Genomic DNA, 22749 nt, shown 5'->3' with positions numbered 1-22749 from the left:
CCCTGTGGTAAGAGTCCCCAGATGTGACTGAGGCCTGCTGCTCCTACACGCGCCTGGGTGGCCCAATGCTCAGTTTCCTAGTTCAGCGGCACACTTAGGAGGGTGATGGGGAATTCCTTCCTGCCTCTCCATCACCTGCACATTAACACGGAGAAAAGCGCCACTGCTCAGCCTTAATCAGTTCCCCAGCTAGCATCTGTAACAGCTGCCAGGAGATGATGGTGAGGCCACCTTCTCCCCACTTCCAGCCTCTTGGGGCTCTACTCAAATAGTTTATTCAGATCGGCCTCCTGGCCAACGGGAGCAGGAGGCCCAGCTGAGGATGAAGAGCAGAGGCCAGATGTCAAGGCTCCAGGCTGAAGGGGCACTTCCGCCCCAAGAATGACTCTCTGCTAGGATTGGTGACAGTATCTCTTTTACATTTTTTTCTTTTTAAAAATTTATTGATTTTAGAGAGGGGGTCTTGAAGAGGGGAGGGGAGGAGAAAGAGAGAAATGTGTTGTTCCACTTATGTATGCATTCATAGGTTGCTTCTTACATATGCCCTGATCCAAGATCAAACCTGCAACCGTGGAGTAGCGAGACAAAGCCCTAACCACTTAGCGACCCGTCCAGGGCCTTTCCTTTCCATTTTGCACACAGCAGTGGGTGTGAAACTTGAGAGCCCATCAGAGTCACCCAGAAGGCTGATGAATACCCAGATTGCTGGGCCCCTCCTAGAGCCTCTGATTCAGCAAGTCTGGGGGGAAGCCTGAGAATCTGCATTTCTAGCGAGTTCCAGGTGATGGTGCAGCTGGTCCAGGGACCACTCTGTGAGAAACCCTGCTCTATATCCGCTCCATGATTTAGAGTCCTTCCCATTCACAGTTCAGTTTATTCCTCACATCCACCTCAGGGTGGGGAGAATCATCCCCATTTTATGAATGCAGCAAAGTGTGCTCAGCTCAGAGCAATGGAGTCACGCTTCTGAGGTTATGCAGCTAGAAGGCAGTAGGAACCCGCTCTTCAAAGGCTCCCTGAGCACATGGCCACTTCCTAGCTCGAGCCACTTGGAGCTGTGATCTCTGGGGGCTTCCCATCTCTCAAATATTCTTCTTAAGATATAAACACAGGCTCAGGCCAGCACTCAACAACTGGGTAGGTGTTCCCATGACAGTTTCACCGTCTGGACAGCAGGCATCCAGGGCAGGTGGTCGGCTCTGGCTTCAGAATCAGAGACCCGGCTACAAACCCAGACTCACCTTCTCTGGGTCTCAGTACCGCACAGCACCTGCCTTTGGCCGGGTTGCTGTGAGATGGGGTGAAGACTGACCAGAGCATTTAGCCTTGGCACACAGGGTGCGTGACTAGTGGGCCCAGACAAGAGTCATCGAGGGATTGGGGAAAGATACTAAACCTCTCTGTGCCTCAGTCTTCTCATCTGTAAACTGGGGTCAATAACAGAACCTAACTTAAAGGGGATTTGTAAGGATTCAACGAGTTTATTCATTTAAAGTGCCATAGAGCAGAGCCCGGGGTGAGGTCTTTCGTCAAGCATGTGATGTCTTTTTATTTTAGCCTGAACTGCGCACACCCTTCATCAGTACACATAAGCAAAACCGTTAAAGAACAGAGTAGGCTGCTGTGAAGTCAGAATTTAAAAATCATGGTGGTGACGGCTGCCTGACAGTGTGAATGTACCTCAGGTCACAGAACTGTAGTTGACTCTGAACAACGCAGGGGTTAAGGGCGCTGACACGCCCGCACATTCGGAAATCCTCAAGTAACATTTGACTCCCTCAACACTGCAGTCATCCCTCAATGTCCACGGGGAATTGGTTCCAGGACCCCCGTACATGGGGGCAGATGGACTTCCCCCAACTGCTCACCCTTTCTCTCTGGACACCAGGGCCTTCTCTGCCTAGGTCTCCAGCAGGGGGTCCCGTGGGGTGAGGATCCTCACCACTGCCCCGGGGGCCTTCAGGACGACCTGGGTGACCTGCTCCCAGACAGAGGGACAGCTCCTATCGATTTCCCTCTGGCTTGCTGTCCTTCTGTGGAGCGGGCTCCGCTCCCCCGCTGAAGGAAGGGCCCCTTGAGGAAGCAGTGCCCTCAATGACCAGCACGTCCTCCTACCGGCCTTCAGCTGGGAGCCCTGCTCTGTGAACGGAAAGTACACAGATATTCTGATACCAGGGGCCCTTATTCCCTGTGTGACCCTGTTCAAGTCACTGTCCCTCTCTGGACCCCAGTGCCCCATCCATAAAATGGGACTGTACATCCTTGTCTGCTACCCTCCTGAGGCTTTGGGAGGCTCAGAAGGGAGAATGGAGGCAAAGGTGTTTTGTTTCTTTATTACATGATATGACCACATCGAGAAGTAGCATGGCAGTGGCTACAGCCATGGTCAGGGCCCTGCCTGCTGGGCTCAAACATCTGCCCCACCACACACCAGCCATATGACCTTGGACAGTTTACTCAACTTCTCCAGGCCTCAGGTTTTCTCATCTGTAAAATGGGATGGTAATAGCAAATGAGTTATATCTGACAAGCACTTAGAACACTGCCTGGCACATGGTACACGTAAGATAAATTCAAAATAAATAATAGTAACTTCTATTGATCATTCACTCTGAGCAGGCACTTTTCTAAGCTATTTACCCATCAGTGGATTGAAATGAACTTTTAGCAAAATGAATAAGAACTCTGAATAGAGCTTACAATTTAAATCAGAAGCACAGAGTTCCTTTCTTTTTACTCAAAGTGGTGATACCTAACGACCTAAAGATTCAGGGATGGGGGAACCATCTGTGCTGGGGGCACCAAACTCCCCTTAACTGGATGGAAACAAAAAGCCTTGGGCCCCTCCCTTACCCCCTTAGTGCTGGTTGAGAATCTAAAGCTCTAATTCTTAGCTAATCTAATTCTTAGCCAGACCCACTCTCAAATGATCTTATTATATCTGGGGGCAAGAAACAGATACAATATCCCAGGGTTGCCCAGGGTCAGGGACCCAACCCAGCTCTCTGCCCTCCTTTCCACACCATTCCACCAGGAAAGTCAGGGTCTTGGCTTGTACTGTTCTAGTGATGGGAAGCTCACCCCTTCCGGGGGCAGAAGAGCTCAACCGTTAGACTTCCTCCTTCTACTGAGCGGAAATCTACAATTTCTCCCCACAGCACACCAACCACATCCGTTGCCCTTCAGACATCTGAGGCCCCTGACCACGTGCCCCTGGGATGGCTTCATTCCGGGTTAGGGAGTTTCTTGCATGACTCAGTTTCCCATTGCCTCCCCATTTGGGTTACCGCCCCAGAGTGCTCCAAGCTGTCCCTGTCTCGCACCCAGACCATCCTCAGACCCTCCAGATGCAGCCTGAGAATCACTCACTAGAGCAGTTCCTCCAAAAGATCCCAGACTTCACATCTCAGAATAGTAGCACTGGCCAGACCCCAAAGAGATCATGGGGTGCAGGAGGGAAAACTGAGTCAGTATGCCCCAGGCCACCCAAACAGGGCAGAACCAGGAATGGAATCCAGGTTTCCAGCCCCCCAGCCCGGGACAGTCTTCTAAGAGAGGGAACAAAGTTTCCTTTGATCCTGTGCCTGGATACCATACCAAACTTTTCATTCCTTATCTGTGTTGCCATTCTCAGAGGGACGAATTCCAAGGATGGCTGGGGAAGAAAGGTCTTCTAATTGTGAGGCCGGAGGTCATTCATCCTCGCTGGGCCCTTCTGGGTCTCAGGTCTTTGAAAGGGGGCTGTCTTTCTTAGGATGGAAAAGATGGGGCTCCTTGGGGCCAGGAGAGAGGGCAGATCCCAAGTCTGTGGTGCTAGAAAGGCCAGCAGAGCCCCAGCAGCCCCCACGGTGGAAGGGTAAATTGGGGCACATCAACTCAACCCACATTTTCCAAGTCTCCAGCTGGAGACAGACCCCTGTGCTGTGGGCCCAGAGGGAGCCCTGGGGTCTCTGCCCTGGGAATGGGTAGGAAAATGGACACATCACACTCCACTCGAACAAGGTGTGATCACCAGCGTGGTGGTGTGTCAGCGTGGCGGCCACAGAGAAAGAATAGGAAGTTGGAGCAGTGGGACCCAAGCTTTTTTTTTTCAGTCGTCACCCAAGGATATTTTTTCCATTGCTTTTTCAGAGAGAGAGAGTGTGTGTGTGGGAGAGAGAGAGAGAGAGAAACATTGATGTGAGAGAGACACATTGATTGGTTGCCTCCAGCAAACGCCCTGACCAGGGCTGGGATCAAGCCTGCAACCAAGGTACATGCCCTTGGCCGAAATCAAACCCGGGACCCTTCAGTCCACAGGCCAACATTCTAACCACTGAGCCAAACCGGCTGGGGGCGGGGACCCAAGCTTTTAAAAATTACTTTCTTTTTTAGATAATTCTTTCTTGCACCCCAAAGAGTGTCTTACATACCTCACTTTGGAGGCCACCAGAACAGAAGATGGAGAGACCCTCAGAGGGGATTTTCAGGCTTCAATGGATGGCAGAGATCATCTCGTCTAACCTCCTCACTTTGCAGATGAGGAAACAAGGACCTGGGATGGGATGTAACTTGTCCAAGGTCACCTGCTAGTCAGTGGCAGAGCCCAGAGAGAACGCAAATCTCTAGTTCTTGATGGTAAAACCGGCTGCCTCCGTGTCCTGGCCACAATCCAGCCCCTTACTGGCCCCCTTACTATGCTGGAGGCAGGTCCCTGCATGGCTCAGCCCATGGGGCTGCCTCCCAGTGGCTGTGAGATCACTTATCGGCTCTGAGGGTTGCTGTGGGTGGCAGGGAGATGTGCATCCCAGCAAAGGTTACAAGTGCTATCAGAATGGGGAACATGGGGCCATCAGAGGCTTCACTCTAAAACCTCGTCTTCCTTACCTGTGAAATGGGTCTAATCAAATCCAGCTCTCAGGCTGTTGTTTGAGTGCCCATGGAGTCCCATGGACAGCTGTGAGCTGGAAAGTAACCTGAGGGCCGTTATTGCTGCGCATACACTCTGGCAGGTTATGTTTTGGGGGAGAGATCTGGGATGCCCGAGGATTCTGCTTTTGACCACCAAGAACACCTGGAGTCCCTGCAGCCCAGTGGTCCCAGGGTGTTCCAGCCCAGGCCTGGCATGGGCATGAGCAGCTTTGGACATGGGTCCTGGGCCTTCTGAGGCACAGACCTGAATTCCTGCTCCTGTCTCTATGGCTCTATTCCCCACTGTTGGGAAGGGGAAGTCGGGGAGGGGCAAGGGCAGTATGGAGGGGAACAGTCAGCCTAGGTGCAGGCAATAAGGGGGTGTATTTCCTAGAGAGCTTAAAAATAATAAAATCGACTAAAAATCTGACTTTTTATCATCATGACAGGCCCACAATTCTAAACAATGTCAGTGATAAAACACTTCCCTGCCAGGGTGGGCTGCTCCCGCCTCCCTGCTGCTGGTATCTGGCCAGTACCTGATTCTATTCCCCTTAGACTGAGCCAAACCCAACTGTATGTGTGTTGCATCCCAAATAGGCTCACATGCTTCCTGTCACCAGCTGCTTGTGTGAGTCCTTTGCCAATAACTCCCTCCCACCACTCTGTATGTCCAGCTCCTTTAAGTCAGCTAAGCTGCTCCCTCTTCCAGGAAGTCTTCCTGCATGCATCCCTGTCTGTCGCCCCGCTAGCCAAAACTCCCTTCCCTGGCCTCCTGACTCCCAACCTGGGTGTAGACTCAGCAACATTATGTTCTCGTCTCCAGAGGAAGGTTCAAGAAAGGAATCATGCTCTGAAATCTGGAGCTCACAGCACAGAAAACCCCACCAGGAGAGCCACTTCCTAGCTGTGTGACCTCAGACAAGTCCCACGGCCTCACCAGTCTGTGTCCCTGTGCACAAGGACCATCTCATCTTCATCTCAGCTTCCTTCCCTTGTGACTGCCATCCCTTCTCTTGGCCACACCCTGCACCCTGTTATCATGCAAGAATGTTCCACCTGCTTCCAAAGTCACTAATTCAAGCACCCCTGGCTGACCATACCCTCCCCACCTCCAGCTTTTGCCAGATGTGACCAGCCCTTTGTCAGTACCCCTGATGGATCAATAAAAACAGGTTCAGACCCAAGGAGAGAGCCCTGGACCACAGACCCCTCTCCAGGAAAATATAACCCATGGCCCATTCCTCCTTCCAGCTTCACCTTGCCAGGGATCAGAGCAACACTCAGTGCTTTTAATTCTTCAAAGGCCCATTGCCTGCGGCCTCAGGGGCTCCGCACAGTCTGCTTCTCTTGTCCAGGTGCTCCCCTCCCCACCCTCACCTGGCTATTCCCTACTCACTTTTCAGATGTCAGCTCAAAAATCCTTGCCTCAGACAGCCTTCTGCAGTGACCCTGGACTAGGTACATTACTCTGCACGCTGTCACACCTTCTCTATTCATCCAGGCGCCTCCTCCAGGTTTTGCCGGACTCCAGATCACTGCCCATATCTCCTTTGTCTGTGAGCCAACGAAGGCAGCGCCTGTGCCTGTTTTGCTCTGCTCTGTATCTCTAGCACTGAGCCTCGCTTCACAGGCAGAGAGTGATTGATACACGAACAAAGGTCTCATTGAAAAATTAAATGAAAAATAACTTGAAGCCCTGGCCGGGTGGCTCAGTCGGTTGAAGTGTCGTCCCATACATCAAAAAGTTGACGGTTCAGTTCCCCATCAGGGCATATACCTAGGCTGCGGGTTCGATCCCTGGTCAGGGCGTGTATGGGAAGCCACCAACCGATGTTTCTCTCACTTCAATGTTTCTCTCTCTCTCTCTCCCCCTGATAATCAGTAAAAACATATCTTCGGGAGAGGATTAAAAAAATAAACTTTAAGGACTAAATGAATGGGCTAGTCTGGGTGAGATTCAGGAATGTCTGTGTGGGGCAGGTCTGTGGCTGGGCCTCGCTCCGGTGATGGTCACAGCAAGGACGAGGCAAAGGCCCCGGCCGGCAAGCTCTCGAGGCTCCTTCCTACCCATCGCCCCCCAGCCCTCTGCCAGGCCTGCCTGCCCCATTACTCACAGCACTGGGCACTGCATGACCGGCCCCCTGGGGCACCTCTGAACTGGCAGACGGTTTACTCCACATTGTGAATACTCTCTTCTTCCCCAGGGCCAGAGCTCAGGAGCCTTTTCTTTGTGGGGTCGGGTGCGGACAAAGTGGTGGAATCTAGTCAGAGCAGGGTTAAAATCCCAGCTTTACCTCCTGCTGGCTGTGTGACCCAGCAAAAATCACTTAACCTCTCTGGGCCCCTATTTCCTCATCTGTACAAATAAGAGAAGAACATCTAGCCGGAGGTTGCTGTAAGGATTAAATGAATAAAAGTACATTAAGGGTCTAGTCTAGGGTTGGGCCTGCTGCGTGTCATGTCTAATTGATTTCAAGACAGTTTTTAACCTTTTAACATTTCTAAAACTGAAATGCAACTCATAGTCAGAGTTTGTCTGCCATTTTTTCTTTCCTAATGGATTATAAAACAATAGCATCTCTCCCACTAGATGGTGCCCTGCATGCAATGAAATTCAGCAGTGGCTTAGTTTCTTTACATCCTTCGCAAAGAGGCAGGAAGGTCTGTGGGAGCCCAGGGTCCAGAGACCACGAACACACATTGTTGAGGGACAAGGGCCTGCTGAGGTCTGGTATGACACGGAACCCTAACGCATCAGGGAACTTGAAGGCACAGGCCCTTTCCCAGCGCGATGGCCTCTGAATCTGTCCCGCTGTCCTAGTCCCACTGGGGGAGGGGGGGTCGGCGAGACCTCCAGCAGGACCCTCCCCTTTCTGGCTCTGACTCTATGCTCCTGGTGACATAGCCTGCACTCCCTGGCTTTGGGGGCAGTCTGGTCACAATGCTAACTGTGTCTGTAGCCACCTAAAATCCCCAGTCTTTGTCCCAAGAGGAGAGACCTGAGACCCACCCAGAGACCTCTCCTCCAGTGCGACCCATTTATTAAGCGACCCCAGGCTCTGCTCTCAACTGTTCTGGAAGGAAGCACTGAGATGCCACCCAGACCTCACTGCACCCTAGTGCGGGGGAGCCTCCTTAAACCCTGCAGCTGGTGATGCCGACTGGCCAGATTATCACCTCCATTTACTGTATATCAAGTACAGCCACATTTTTATAGAAATAAAATGTCTATCGCACACAGAAATTTCAAAATAAAGACAAAAGACAATAAAATTCTGCCATCTAGTGATAAGCAGCTTGATGTGTGTCTGGATATTTCTGTATTATTTACATGTATGTAGATATGTTCTTTTCCCATATTCTAACCCAAACTGGCTCGTGCCACATGCTCTCTTCTTTGATTTTCTAGTTATCAAGACGCTGCAGGCCTCTCTCTACACGTCTGTTTCCTCTCAGTGACCTCATGGTGCTCCCCATCCTCCATCCCTTCACCTGGCAGGTCCCCGAGGCATGCCCAGGCTGCAGTGCTTATGGCCTGAAAGGTTTCTGGGGGCATTTGTCCCCGCTTCCTCAGGATGGGGCTGTGATCAGGGCACGGCTGCCTTCAGGGCCCCACTAAGCAGAGCCACACCCTGCACAGAAGTCCTCCTGAGCTCTTAAATCAAGGGGTGTGAGGTGAGTGGCGGCTGTCTGTCCCTGCTGGATTTGATTGTAGGCCTTTCAAAACAGACCCATATTCTCCCAGACCCAGAGGCTGGCTGGGTGTTTCCCTAACCCCCAGGGGCTCCAGACATCACAATAAACAACAATGAACAGGTGTCTGGCGTTTACAGCTTGTAAAGCATTTCCGTGCTCTTCAGGCAATTTTGAGCCTCACAACAACCCTATATATTAGGCAAAGCAGATAGCTATTATCTTCATTTTACAGATGAAAAGACTGAGGCTCAGAGAGGTGGGGTGATTTATCAAATGACCTCCCTGTTTCCTCCCTTTCAGAGTCTGGCCGACTCCAAAATTGCACTAACAACCTGGCTCCGGCATCACCTCTTCCAAGGAGCCTTCCCAACCCCCACCCCACCCCAAGCTGTGCTCCCTTGAAGGTAATGATGGGTCTGGCTTATCTCCCCATCCACGCTCCCCAAGCATAGAAAAATTTCAATAGATGGCTGCTAGGATGAAGATCATTATGATTATTAAGGCAGGAAATAATCTCCCCACGTTACGTATGAGAACAAGGGGCATAAAGGGACAGGACTTGCCTACGGAGCACGCCAGTGGCCAGGTCAGGGCTCCCTTCTCAGAGGTGTGGCTTCTTTTGCCCCACTGCGTCCCTGCTGTCTGCAATCTCGGACTCCAAGCCACTGCCGGAGGGTCATTTCGGGCTCCTCTTGCACTGGCTGGGCCTTACCTGGTTCAGCCAGGTGTGAAGGGGGTGTTGTGGGAGGGGCCTGGCGAGGGTAGGCTCAGTCCCCCAGCCTGATCCACCACCCTGGGGCAGCCTTAGCAATAGCAACAGTAGCTGGCCATCCGCTGAGCACTTCCACGTGCCACGCCCTGTGCCAGCACTTTCTGTCTACATCTCACCTCATCCTGCGGCAGGCACCATTATGATGCCACTTTGCAGGTGGGCAAGGAAGGACCCCAGCCCAAGGCTCCCTCAGTGGCTGAGCCGGGCCTGGACACCAGGGCTGCATCCCTGGCAGCAGGCAGCCCCAGGAGCGTGTGGGCACAAGAACCAGAAACAAATGCACAGAGTACAAGAGGTAGCTCCTGCCAGGAGGTCTGCAGGCTTGGCTTGGCAAGGGCCCAAACTCTCCCTCCCCATCACCCGGCCACCTCCCCCCAGGGCTGGCTGGAGGATGAGACTGGGGCCCAGGGAACACAGGCTGGCCCTGGCGGTCCTCAAGTACCCCCTGTGGGCAGGGTCACACCACCTGCCAGCTCTCTGCAAGCTCTGGGCTCAAGGCCAGGCTGGGAGCAGCTGTCACATCAACCCTGCACAAGTTCTCAGCTCCCTATTTCTCCTTGTTAGAATAAGGCCTTACATATCTGCTCCCAGCTGGCTGTAAGATGCTGAGCAAGGCGCTGCCTTTCACTGGGCTTCACCTTCCCTCTCTGTGAAATGATGCCAGAGGCGGGGTGAGTGGACGGTGGGAGTGGGGGGTTGGAGGGGGTTGTCTCAATGGGACCCACCACCTCTGACATTGCAGGGTTTGCCTGCAGGCAGCATAGCATAGTGATTAAGACCCCGGACTCTGAAGCCAGATGACATGGTTCAAATGTATGGTCCTGGGTAAGGTGCCTAACCTCTCTGGGCCTCAGTGTCCTCATCTATAAAATGGGGATAAGAGTAGGAAAAAGACTGAAAGTAAATACACCAAAATATTTATATTGAGTATCTGAGATGAAAAGAGAAGATGTGGGTAATTTATTTTCTGTCTGTTTCCCCCTCTTTTTCTAAATTCTCCATTATCAAGTATTTATAATATCGAGTATAATAGAAAAAACAAATATACTTTCTTTGTAAATTAACTTTATTGAGATACAATTTACCTATAATATAATATACCTATTTAAAAAGGGGAAGAATAATGAATTAATAGTATGTATCCTATAGATTGCTTTGAGGATTGAATGGGTTAATGTATATAAAATCTTAGATGGTATCTGGAGCATTCGAAAGGCTATTGTTTGCTAAACAAGCCCAACACCAGCCTGGCTTCCTCTCCTGTCGCCTCACCCCCAGCACCAAGCTCCCCTGTCCACTGCCCCCATATTCACTGCCTGCTGCCAAATTCATCACCCTAGGCCTGGACTACTTCCACAATCTTCTATCTGTGCAACCCCAGAGGAATTGCACTAACAGTAAAATCTGGCCACGGCCCTGCCCTGTTCAAGAGCCTTCCATGGCTCCCCAGTGCCCTGGACAAAAAGCCCTCGCTCCTACAAGAGACACTGTTTCAGCAAGTTATTTAACTTCTCTGTACCTTTGTATTCTTAACTGAAAAAGAGGAATAAAACATCTGTAATATTTTAAACAAAAATAAACAACAAAAAAAGAGGAATGAAAATAGTATCTCCCTCACAGACTTATAGGATTCTGTGGTGTCTGGGTGGGGTACACAGTCTGACTCGTGGCCGCTCTCACCTGCCTCCTCTGCCCTCTCCCATCGTCACGGTGCTAGCCTGCTCTTCCTTGAACTTGCCAGGGATGGTCCTATCTCAGGGCTTTTGCACTGGCCGTTCCTTCCACCCTTCTACCATTCTGGAATGGCTCTTTCCCCACAAATCAGCCCAGCTCACTCCTTCACCTCTTTTGTCCAAAAGTCACCTTCTCAGTGATTCCCCCCCATACCCTATTTAAAACTACAACACCCTCCCTTCCATTCCCCCTTACACACCACGAACATCCTCCTATGTTAATTTGCTCCATCTCAGTTATCACCATCTATTTTACTTATTTTTTTCCTATTAAATTGTAAGTTCCTTTACAAAAAATTTTTTGGCCTATTTTATTTTTTATTGTCAAGACATCTCCCCCCCACAGAAAATATTTAGCACAATGTAGGTGCCTAATAAATGAATGGTTGAATGACTAAATGAACAATGTAAAGTGCTTAGGACAGAATCAGGTGGGTGGTAAGCACTCTGCTTTTTAATGATATCTTTTTCCATTTAGGCTGAACCAAATAAAATGGCCATTGCTTGTAAGTCAAAAGCAACTAGATATTGGCCATTTCACATGGTTTAACCTACTATGTTTCCCATGGCAGCCTGCAGGCCCCTGGAGGCACCTCAAAGTCTAGCACACAGGAAGTGCCCAATAAATGTTTGTCAACAGAAATGAATTCACCTACTCCTGGCCCTTCGTACTAGGTGTGATTGCAAAGCACCTCCTATCTGTCTGAAGGAGGCAACACACAGATTGTAGACTTAAAATAATAAGCAGAAGATCTTGCTGAATTATTTCTTGGTCCTCCTGAAAAATCTGTCCCCTGATATCTGGTAAAGAACACAAAAACAAAAACATACTATGCTCTAAAATAACCCAGGTTCTGGCCATTTGGAAATAACCAAGCTCTAAGGCTGAACGAAGTTTCTTCCCAGGGAAAAAGGCCAGCTGCCTGCCTCTAAGGAGATTCCTTTGATGATGGTGGAGGGAGACTGGAATGTTCTTAGGTTATCTGTTCACTGCTCTTTCCAATAAAGGTTTCAGTTAAAAGAGATTTAAGTCTAGAACATGGGTTATCAGAGCTGAAAAAAAATTCAGCAATCATGGAATCTACCTCATTTCACAGATGCTGAAAGTAAGGTGCAGAAAGGGGAAGGGTTTGGCCTAAGGTTCCAGTGGGGTAGAGGAAGAGTTCATCCTGGAATCTATGTCTGCTGATTTTAGTCTTGTGGCCTGTCCTCTGGACCACACTGCTTCTACGCTGGCCATTATAGTCATCTCTCTCTCTCTTTCTCTTTCTCTCTGTAGTTACTTCCGTATGGGAAAGTCCTCAAAGTAGAAAGCTGGGAGCAAAGGGCAATTAAGATTATTTTCATGGACTTTTGTAACGAGCTGTCAGATTGTCCTACAAAATTAAATCCACCAGAGAATTCCTACAGCATTGTCAGCAAAGAGGTTTATCCTTTCATATTTATTTTTGCTAATTTTATAGGAATAAATACAAACTGCTTTCATTTACTATATGATATGTGTTTTTAGACTCTCTCTCTCTGGTCTTGGAATCAGGATCCCTGGGCTTAGATGTTGGTTTGCTTTGTGACCTTAGACAAGTCATATCCCCTTTGGAGACAAGGATTCCTATCTCAAAAATGAGGGGGTTGGATGAGATGATTTCTTAAGATCCCTTTCAGCTTGGACATTTGTAATTTCATGGTGCATTTTTAAATTATTAGCATGGGATGACTTTTTAATAACCAGAATCTGCCTTGTTCCTAAACCAGGCTGAAATAGTTTGGACTAGCCGAGCAGGAAAACGGGGCCCAGATTTTAGATATGCAGCACTTAAGCCTGTGCATCAGAGCTACGTGGGAGTCACAGCACATATACTTAATCTGCTTTTACGAGAGGCTAATAACACTCGTTTGTGGTCTGGCTCCAAGTTCTTTGCTTCTCTACCATGGCCAGAAAGTAAGGCCATGGTCACCTTACTTCAGCCCTTAGAATCACAGACTTGAGGTCAAAGGTAGCTCACCCTGAGCAGGAAGGGCTCATCCAGCCTCTGCTGGCACACCTCTGATGACACAGAGCTCACTACCTGCACAGGCGGCCCCTACTTTCTTTCCCCTGTAAGAAAGCTCCTGGGAGAGGGGCAGGTCATGAGGGGGACAAGAAACCAGAAGGCCCAGACTTGATTCTCAGAAAATGCTGCCTCAATCAGGGCAGGCCAACAGAAGATGGGGAAGAGGCCCAGGCCTGGAGCAGGGCTCCTCTGGTTCCCCCTCTCACTCCAGACCTCTAAGGCAACTGCTAACCCAAAGGTGCACCGGAAGTTCAGGGACACATTCTGGTCCTAATGCAGGTGGGCTCTGATTACTGCCCACCAGGGGGCAGACACTTCAGGTCCCTGGTCCTGCCTTTGCTACCTTTGGCTCCAGCTGGAGAAATAGTGCTGGGCCTGGGGCTGTTCAGCTTGAAGGTGAGATTTATGGGACAGATGATTGCCCCGGGGTGGGGGAGATGGGGGGGATCTGATGTTGTCTAAGTGCCCAGAGCAGGAACACCAGATTCCAGATGTTTACAGCTAGTGAGATCCACATCAGAAGGGGTGTGCAATGGACAGCAAGACCTTCCAGAGGAAATCTTACAGTGGGGCTGGGCCAGATGCCAGAGGTCTTTACTCAGAGAGCATTCAGCCACAGTTCTGCAAATATGTGCTCTGTCCCAGACCCACCCCTCACCCACCCACAGCTCTCTTAGCACAGTCGAGCCTCTGGGGTCCACGCATGCTCCTGAGCCAGTCCTATCACACAGGGCTGGTGCCAGCACCTGAGCATATTTAAGGGACTTGCCATACCGTTCCCTAAAGCCAGGTGCGTGCGTGGGCCTTGTCCAGGCAAGCCTGCAGCCAAGGACCCCACCGCCTTCACCCCAGGAATCCCCTAGCCCCAGACCTTGAAGCAGGCTCGGCGTGCAGTCCCTGACCACCCCGCCTTGCATGCCCAGGCCGGATCCATAGGGACCTGGGGGTGTCCCCTCCTCCTGTTTTTTATACCATGGTGAAAAGTCCCAACACGGGTCCCGCGGGGCACTCAAGCCACAAGGGGGCCTGTCGGGGCCGGCTGGCCACACCCAGGGTGAGCTGCCCTCGCTGCGGGAGGGCGGGGTGGGCGGTGCGAACAGTGCCATCCGGGCCCCAGCCGTCGGGAGCCTAGACCTGGGGCGGCCCCTCCTCACGGCCCAGCGAGGAAGGGGCCACCACTGCTCCCGCTATCCCGATGGGGAAACTGAGGCCTGGAGAGGAGCAGCGCTTTGTGCAAGGTCACGCGGAGGGGCTTGAAGCCAAGTCCCCGCGCCCCGCCGGGTCCCCGACGCGCCCTGCCCAGCATCCCTCCCGGGGCGCTGCCGCCGGAGACGCAGCGCCCGCACCGCACGCAGCCAGGAAGGCATGGCCGGGGCGCGGGGCCGCCCTACCTTGGTGACGGCCGCGCAGGTGGCGCTGGTGTCGGGATCCGGCTCCGAGCTCCTCGCCGCCCGCCGAGTCCCCGCGCCCGGAGCCGCCGCCTCCTCCCCCGCCAGCCCGGCGGGCGGGGCCGGTGGGCGGGGCCGGAGCAGGCACAAGCCCCGCCCGCGCACCCCGCGGGGGCCACCCCTCCTTCCCCACCCCCCAACCGCGCTCCGGGCCCCCAAGGGCTGGTCTCGGGGCGGGCACCCGCGCCCAGAACGCGCGCACACCCGGCGCGGGAGCGCCGCAGGGATTGGGGCGGCCCCAGGTGACCAGGCTGAGGCTGGGGACAGTCGGACCCGCCCGGCTGGAGGTCCCGCCGGTCCCTCGCTGTGCCGCACGAGACAAGGGACGCGACCTCCGGAGCCTCCGTCTCCCCTTGGTATCTGCCACCGAGAACTATGTGAGAATTAGACGAGACGATCTCATTCACGCTCCCGGTCAAGTGCGCGCGCAGAGCCCGCCGCTGGCGAAGCGCGGAGTAAACGCGGCCCGGGAGCGACGGCGCTGGGAGCGCAGGAGCGTGGGGAGGACGCCCTCCTTCTCCCGGTGGCCGGGAGAGGGCGCTGCTGCGCAGCCTGGCAGGCTGGGGGCCTGAGTACCCTGGGCAATCCCGAGGAGATGGGGGCCCGCTTTGAATACCACCACCCCACACTTACTGAGCCAGGCACTGTTCTTCGCACCTTGAATGCATTAATTACTTCCCTCAACCGCCACAGGCCTATGAGGTTACACTATTACTCACTTATTGTACACATGAGGAAGCTGAGGCACGGAGAGGTTAAACACCTTGCTTAAGAACACACAGCTAACAGTTCAACACTAGACAGCTTGGCTCTGAAGCCCAAGATGATAGCCCCTCCACCTCTCTTGAGAAAAGCTCTTTGTTTTGTTCACTGTTGTATCTCCAGGACTTAGAACAGTGCCTGCAACATCGTAGGCACTCAGCATTTGTTGGGTGATTAAAAGCGATTGCTATATCCTAATTTACACGTTTCATTTAATCCTGATAACTCCTTTACAGATAAGAAGGAAGGCTTAGAGTTGTTAAGTGCTTGGGGGCTCTTGATTATCTCCTAAGAAAGAACAGCTAGGGCCAAAGCCTGTAACTCAGTGTTCACTGGGCACTTCCCTGCCCAGAGCCCATGGGCTCTCTGCCTACCACCCAAAGCCCAGCCCCTCGGTCTGGCCTGCAAAGCCCCAGCTCTGTGGCCGGACCCAGGACTGTCAGAACGGGCCTGCTCAGTAGGCCAGCTGAATGCACACTTCTGGTATCAGCACGGCAGTTAGATATTTGATGTTCCAAAAAAGCACATGGAAAATCAGAATGTCGTGGGAGTTCCTTATATTTATGGTTCAATATTGCCTTTATTTTTAATTACACGCAGGGGTGGGAGGGTGGGGTAGCACCATAACCTTTTGAAGGCTAAGGCACCTGAGTGTCTTAACTCACCTGGGGCTTAGACAGTATCTCTGGTGCATCCCTCCCACCCCCTTGCATGCTCCCATCTGTCAGTACCTCCTACTGGGCCATAGTGCTGATTGGGATGGGCCAGGAAACCAACACCTTTTTTCCCTAGGTGTCAGCATGGCCTGCTTTGTTTAATCTGCCATGTAAGGGACCAGAATATCAGTGTGTGTGTGGTGGTGGTGGTGGGGGGGGGGCAAGTTTTCCATTTACCTGCCCAACATGGAGCTTTCTGTACCATATGGTCCTGTGCCCATGGGGGATTAAGCTGAGAAATAGTGGGCAGGAGCTCCTGGGAGATGAGGTTCTGAATGTGGAGAGTAACCCTGAACCCACGTGGTCTGTGGCGGGGACAGGGGTGCTCCCAAAGTGCCCTCGAGACCCTTCTCCTCCTTTGAGGACTCCCTTTATTCTTAGGGATTTTGGCCCAGGGAGGGTCCCTGGGTAACTCCTCCTCCCCTGTAGAATGGGGTGTGGACCTCAGCTTGCTGGGGGTCTTATGTCTGGAGAGGGGTGCTTTGAGCAAGCGGTCCCATCCCCTGGGGTAGGAAGGTGGGGGCTGTGAGGGATCAGATCCTCCAGCCCTGGAAGGCAGCGGCCCCTGGGGATGGGGGCGACAGCTGTGGTGCAGGGCCAGGAACCTGACACCAGGGGTAGGCCCCAAGCGCCCTTCAGGAAGAGCGGAGGGAGGGTGGGCAGTCTCTCTAGGAGCAGCAGCAGCAACCCCAGACTTCAGGAGTGCGACTGCATCCCCGCCTGTCCCTGCTGCAGTCTGCCCATCAGGTGGATGTTTCTTCCTCCCATTTTTCTTTGCCTGGGCTATTCCCACAGGCCCTACACCACTCAGGAGGCCTTGGGCCAGACCTGCCCTTTCTCCTGGGTCTGTGGGGGAGGTGTTCTCGGTTCCACACAGGGGAGGTGAGCTGGGAGGAGCCATACCTGGTTTTGCACTTAGGGCCTCTAGGCTTGAGCATGCCTTAAACTCTCAGTGGCTGTGGGACTTTGGGCAGGTTAACCTCTCTGAGCCTCTGTCTCCTCATCTGTAAATTGAGCTTGGCTGTGGTGGGCTATTCTCTAGACAGGCAGTTCTCATGCCTGGCTCCAGCTCTAGCTCCCCTCTTCAGGTCTGGAGGAGGCCCCACCAGTCAGTCCTCATTGCTCTGTGGTCCCCAAACTTCTGTGTATCACGATGCCCAGGCCCACAACGGACTCTGAGCAGGGTAGTATTTCGTCGTTGTTAGACCTCACCCAAGGATATTTTTTCCATTGATTTTTAGAGTGAGAGGGAGGGAGGGGTAGAGAGAGAAACATCTATGTGAGAGACACAAAGGTTGGTTGCTTCCTGCACCTTCCCCCAACAGGGGCCAGGATCAAATGTGCAACCCAGGGATGTGCCCTTAATGGGGACTTGAACTTGCGACCGTTCAGTGCGCAGGCCAACGCTCTAACCACTGAGCGACAAGGCCAGGGCCAGCACCAGTATTTTTAAAAAGCTGCTTAGAAGATTCTATGGAGTAGCCATGTAGGGACCAGGCAGGTTACACAGTGCTGGGTCAACGGCAAAGCCTCAACCTTTCCCCAGTGGGGGAGGGGAGGGAGTAGGCACCCAGCTCTGGGCAGAGCTTCTCCTCTGCCTGGGGGGGGGGATAAGAAATGGGGGAGGAGAAGGTGGAGGAGAGGGGAAGAAAAGAGGAGAGGAGGAAGGGAGGGAAGATGAGGGAGGGAAAGGGGAGTAGGGAAGGAGGGAAGGCGGGAGAGGAGGGTGCCGCTGATCTGGAATTGTTTACTGTTTGCTGAGGAGGGAATCTGATGTTCCAGGCTGGAGTCTGAGGGACCAGCTGGGCCCCATCTCTCCTGGAACCTTGGGCCTTCTGCAGGCCTGAGCCCTCCTGGTGACAATTTCTTCATGAAAAGGCCACTCACTGCCTGTTGCACTTGACTGTCAGGCATCAGCATCATCTCCTTGTCTCCCCAGTAACTGCCCTCAGAGTTACAGCACCCAGCCTGTTGGGGGTACAGCCAGGACCCCCAGTCCAACCTCACACCACCATAATGCTTCACAGATACTGTCATAGAGGAAAGCGTAGTAAGATTGAGAAAGGCCACCAAGCCCCAATGTGGGGAACCCACAGGAAACCTGGTGTCCTTGGGCCACCCGCAGCCCCTGTGAATGTGGGAGGAAAAGAACCCCGAGTGTCCCCTCCCCAGGGCTGTGCAGGGGTGCAGCCGGGGTGGGGGGGAAGGGGCAGGACTGGGTGCCTGGTATGCCAACCAAGTTCACACCTGTGGGTGACAGAGGGCCTGTCTCTGGTACCCATTATGGGCATGATCTTATTCCCCAGCTCTGGACAGGAGCCTCAGATCAGAGCTAGGACTCGGCACCCCGAGTCCTTCACGCTGAAGACCACCGAGCTCAAGGCTACACTGACACAGACATGGGTTTTGCTGAGAAATGAGCTGCCACAGTCACTGTGTGGCCTTGACTCCCTGCCTTGAGGGGATAGTGGAAGATTCTGTTTGCTGAGGAAGGGCCTGGAAAAGCCCAGAAGTGAAGCTGAGTTCCTGACAGCCCTGACTTGGGGAGAGGCCACGGCTGTCCCTCTCACTGCCTCTTCCTCACCCTCCAACCACCTGTTTTTTTTTCAGAGAAGAGGTGACTCTTCTTGACCTGGCCTACGAAGCTGATGGTGGGAGATCAGGCTGGACAACTGACCCAGGGCTCTGTGCCCAACTGACATACCCAGGTTCCTCTTGGTGGTGGGCAGGGGTTTCCCTTGGGACCCCCCACCCCGCAATGGGCTGTGAACAGAAAGAAGAGCATAGGTGCCAGGCTCAGTAAACAGGCCTCGACAGTGGGAGGCACTCTTGTTCAGAAAGACAGAGCCCTAAACGCACAGGGTCCCAGCTCCTTGGGGAACCCACAGAAACAGCAGCCAGGATGTCCTAGGCTGGGAAGGCCCTTGTGGTGGGCTCACCCAGGGACAGGTGGTTACTGAGAATCACGTAAGTTCCAAAGCTTGTGAACTACTTCTTATATTTACACTATCTTATACAGATGAACTTAGAGAACATTTACGATTCCCTATAAAGACAGCACTCTTGTCTGTGTGCTAAAGTGCTCTGAGGAGGAAGTGAGAGAGGGCCAGATCCCTGGGTATGTGCTCATGAGATAACTCAACCAGCAGACAACGTTCTGATGGGGAGACTGGAGGCCAGAGCCAAGAAGGAACTTGCCCAGCATCAAATGTGATGGGGTTCAGGGGGCTGGACCACTGCTTCATGGCCGTGCTCCTATGGGCCTGCCAGTTGAGGATGGAAAGGGCTCTGGGGAGTGCAGATGGCCACATCAGGCCTCCCCATCCCCCTCGTCTTCGCTGGCACAACCCTCAGGCACCACTGTGTCCAGGGATGCCTGGGTCTCCAAGTACTGGGCCTTGAATTGCTCCAGCTCCTGCAGCTCAGCCTCCAGCCGCTCCCGGTGGACTGTCCGCAGCTGCTGCAGCTGTTTCATAGGAAAGGGGTTCATGTCGTTGAAGGCGATGTTCATCAGCTTCCTGGGGGAAGAGCACAGTCAGCCCAGAGCACACTGTCCCACGGTGCCTGCGCTCACCATGCTTTCCCAGGCAGGCCTGCATTCATTCTGCCCATATGGCTAAGGCTCCTGGCCCCTGCCTCGGGGAGCTCACCTTCCAGAGAGGAAACGGTGAAGAAGAAAATTTCCGTTCAAAGTCATATGTACTGAGGCAGGAGGAGGCTTAGTGCTAACTGTGGGAGCTCTAACCCACTAAGGAAAGGTTGGTCAGGGAAGGCTTCCTGGAGGAGGTGACATCTGAGCCAATGTGGGTGGTGGGAGTGGTGGAGAGAGCAGGGGTGGGTTCTCACCGGCTGTTGCAAATGGTCTTGGTGAAGAAGCGCAGGTACTGGTAGATCTCCAGGTGGTCCTGCAGCCTCAGGATCTCCTCCTCATTGTACTTGAAAATGGCCAGGGCATAGCGGAACACCACCTGGGGGCAAGGTGGGGGCTCAGATGGGGCATGGGGTGCCAGGGCAGGTAATCCCCAGAGGGAGGAGAACCCACACACCAGGCAGTGGGAGTCCCTGGACAGGCTCTAGAAGTTGAAAGCTTGGAGGTGACATGTGCAGGGAGGTCACAGGGGACGGGTGACTGGAAACCCCAGGGGGAGCACAGCTTGGAATCTGGGGAATGGGCTGAGTCCCAGCTCTACCCTGACTTGTTCTGGGACCCTGGGTGGACCTAATAGGGGTAAACGCTGTCTCTACATGGGGCGCTAGCAGGAACTGATAAAGTAACAAATCCGAGGGCTCTCTGTGGACCATGCAGTGCAGTATGCTGTCAACCACCGCGTGGAAATGCAAGACAGGGGAAGGCCTGCCCAGGGTCTTCTAGCAGGGTGAGGGCCAGAGCTGGCACCAGACCCTGTGCCAACCTCCCAATCCAGGGCTCGGTCCAAACAGGAGGAAGAGAAGGAGGGACCCGGGGGACTGGAGTGGCAACTGATGGAATAGGGATGTGCCCCCCAAGGTTGTGCTCCTGCTTCCTCTCCAGGGGGCAGAATCACTTTCTTTCATGTGTGCAAAGCACTTTAGTTTCCAAAGCGACGCTCCTAGCAGGTGTCCTCAACAGCCCTGACAGGTGTCACTGTCCTCCCACTTTCCAGGGGCAGAATTGAGACCAAGAGGATGAAGGGTCTTGCCCAGGACCCTCCTGCTCAACCCCCGGCAGCGCCCTACCTTCGTGCCCTCATATAGGAAGGCGTCCCAGACCTGGAGGAGGATATTGCTGATGAGACTGTCGGCAAAGACCACGAGGAACCAGTTGAAGGTGATGAAGGAGAGGTCCACGTGGCGCTGCCCCAGGTGGGCCATCAGCCTGGGCAGCTTCTCTGAGAGGAGGTCCTGGAGCACCCGCTGGTCCACCTGGAGGCGGCGAGAGGGCCCCTCAGCTGCTGCCCCGGGGAGGGGCTGCCTCCCTCCCCGTCTGCCCCTTCACTCCCAGCCACACACAGCGCTGGAGCCTCAGCTTGGGCCTTGCCCTGCCCGGGGGCACAGGCCAGCCTGGCTGCGAGAAGGCACTTCACCCCGCTGTACGCGGGCTGGCACACAGGCTTTAACAGAGGTCTCTGTCGGCTGCTAAGGTCATGGCCAGTGGAGTTCTGGCCCCTTTGCCCCTCTGAACCTCAAGCCAATCAGGAGCTCAGGCTTGTGCCAGCTGACACCACAGCTGCTTCTCTACACACATTTTGGGCCTGACGCACAAGATGCTCTGTGCACATCTCGGGGGAGGTCCTGGGGGCAGGTGTCAGGGGGAGTCACACTGTCCTGCTACCTGAACACCAAGGAATCCTCCCAAAGGGGGATGCTGCTGGGCGATGGTTGCCAGTGACCTCTCCGTGTGGTCACTGTCATGCCTCCATCCTTGTTTTGCTTGACCTGGTGATAACTCCCAGCAGTAGCTCCTTTCCTGGCTCTAAGACATGGTGCTTTTGTGGTTGGCCCCCCATCTCCAAGACAGGCCCATCTGAGTCTCCTGTTGCTCTTGTTTTCCTGTAACTGCTGGTTTCTCAGCCCCCTTCCAATTAAGTGCTCTTCCAGGCGTTAGCTGTCGGCGTGGCTACACTCTCCCTTTCCTTGCTCTCCCAGAACCACAGGTCCATGTGGAGGCCTAGTGTCCATCTTGAAACTTAGGGTAATTCATTCAGTTTAAGATGCCACTAAACCTTCTGAAGGACTTATGGATGAACTGATGATATGTCTGAGATTTACTTCAAGATCATCAAAGGCAGAAGAGTGGGTGGAGGTTTAGGTGAAATAGCACTGGCCTCCCAGCATTGATAATTACTGAAACTGGTGATGGGTACGTGGAGGTTCATATACTGCTTTCTCAATTTTTTTGGAAATTTGAAATTTTCTATACTAAAAAATGAAAACAAAAAATAGCAACCCATCATAACACACTGGTTGTACAACACACCTCAACTTCAGAGATGTTAAAACATGAAAATAAAATATGGAACATTTCCCAGCCTGCCTTGCAACTAGAGGTGCCATGTGATACAGTTCTGCCCAGGAGGAGTGAGCAGGAATTGCTGGGGTGGGGAAAGCTGTTGGAAAGGGAGCCAGCTCCTGCCTTCCACCCTCTGCTGCTTCCAGCCTAGGCCGTGGCTACAGAGCCAGAGGTGATGCAGCCGTCCTGGGACCACATGATGGGCAGGAGGAGGAAGGCCGCATGCCAGGATGGCAGAGCAGAGGGCGAGGAGGAGCCTTTGGCTGTGTCATTACCTGAGAATCCCCCATTTAAGCCACTGTTAGTCGAGGCTCTTCCCTCCATGAAGCCAAACACATCCTTACCGATTCACCACTTATTTCCTGATGACACCTACGGCTTGATCTCCAGCCCAACCTTTCCACTCCATACCTGAGCACCCACTCTCTCCCAAGATTCCCACCTAAGTGGATGTCCCAGAAGGAGGAAAGGTGTTGGGTGATCGTAGTAAGAAAGCAGAAAAGAATGGGTGGGCAGATAATGGCTTGGCAGGTTTGGGGTTGGAAAGTGAGAAAGTTCCCTCTGGGAGGCCTCTCTCCGTAAAGCACATGGCACTGATGCAGCAAGAACAGGACAAGGGGTGAGGCAGGGGAGGTGGGAAATGTAGGAGAGTGGAGATGGGGCATTTGAAATGGTTTTTCATTTATGCC

General features: G+C 53.1%; 2 protein-coding genes across 4 annotated transcripts in view; both read right to left on the bottom strand.

The window, feature by feature from the left end:
* Positions 1-14630, bottom strand: part of CORO2A (coronin 2A) — a 46761-nt gene extending 32131 nt beyond the window's left edge. Inside the window, exon 1 of the mRNA XM_081151536.1 lies at positions 14537-14630. The gene's annotated coding sequence lies outside the window, so the exon portion shown is untranslated. The remainder of the gene's footprint in view (positions 1-14536) is intronic.
* A 4239-nt stretch (positions 14631-18869) lies between these two features.
* TBC1D2 (TBC1 domain family member 2) overlaps positions 18870-22749 on the bottom strand; it is a 43785-nt gene continuing 39905 nt past the window's right edge. Inside the window, exons 11-13 of one of the 3 annotated variants that reach the window (XM_081152162.1) lie at positions 20788-20973; positions 19918-20039; positions 18870-19589 (exon numbers count right to left, since the gene is read on the bottom strand). In XM_081152162.1, the coding sequence (XP_081008288.1) occupies positions 19382-19589; positions 19918-20039; positions 20788-20973 (516 nt within the window). In that variant the 3' untranslated portion in view covers positions 18870-19381. The remainder of the gene's footprint in view (positions 19590-19917; positions 20040-20787; positions 20974-22749) is intronic. The other 2 variants (XM_081152161.1, XM_081152163.1) reach the window with 2 other exon arrangements.

This window comes from Miniopterus schreibersii, assembly GCF_964146895.1.
Source record: "Miniopterus schreibersii genome assembly, chromosome: 11".
In the NCBI taxonomy this organism is placed as follows: domain Eukaryota; kingdom Metazoa; phylum Chordata; class Mammalia; order Chiroptera; family Miniopteridae; genus Miniopterus; species Miniopterus schreibersii.
Note: the sequence above shows the minus strand (reverse complement) of the source record. Positions and strands in the feature narration are given on the sequence as shown.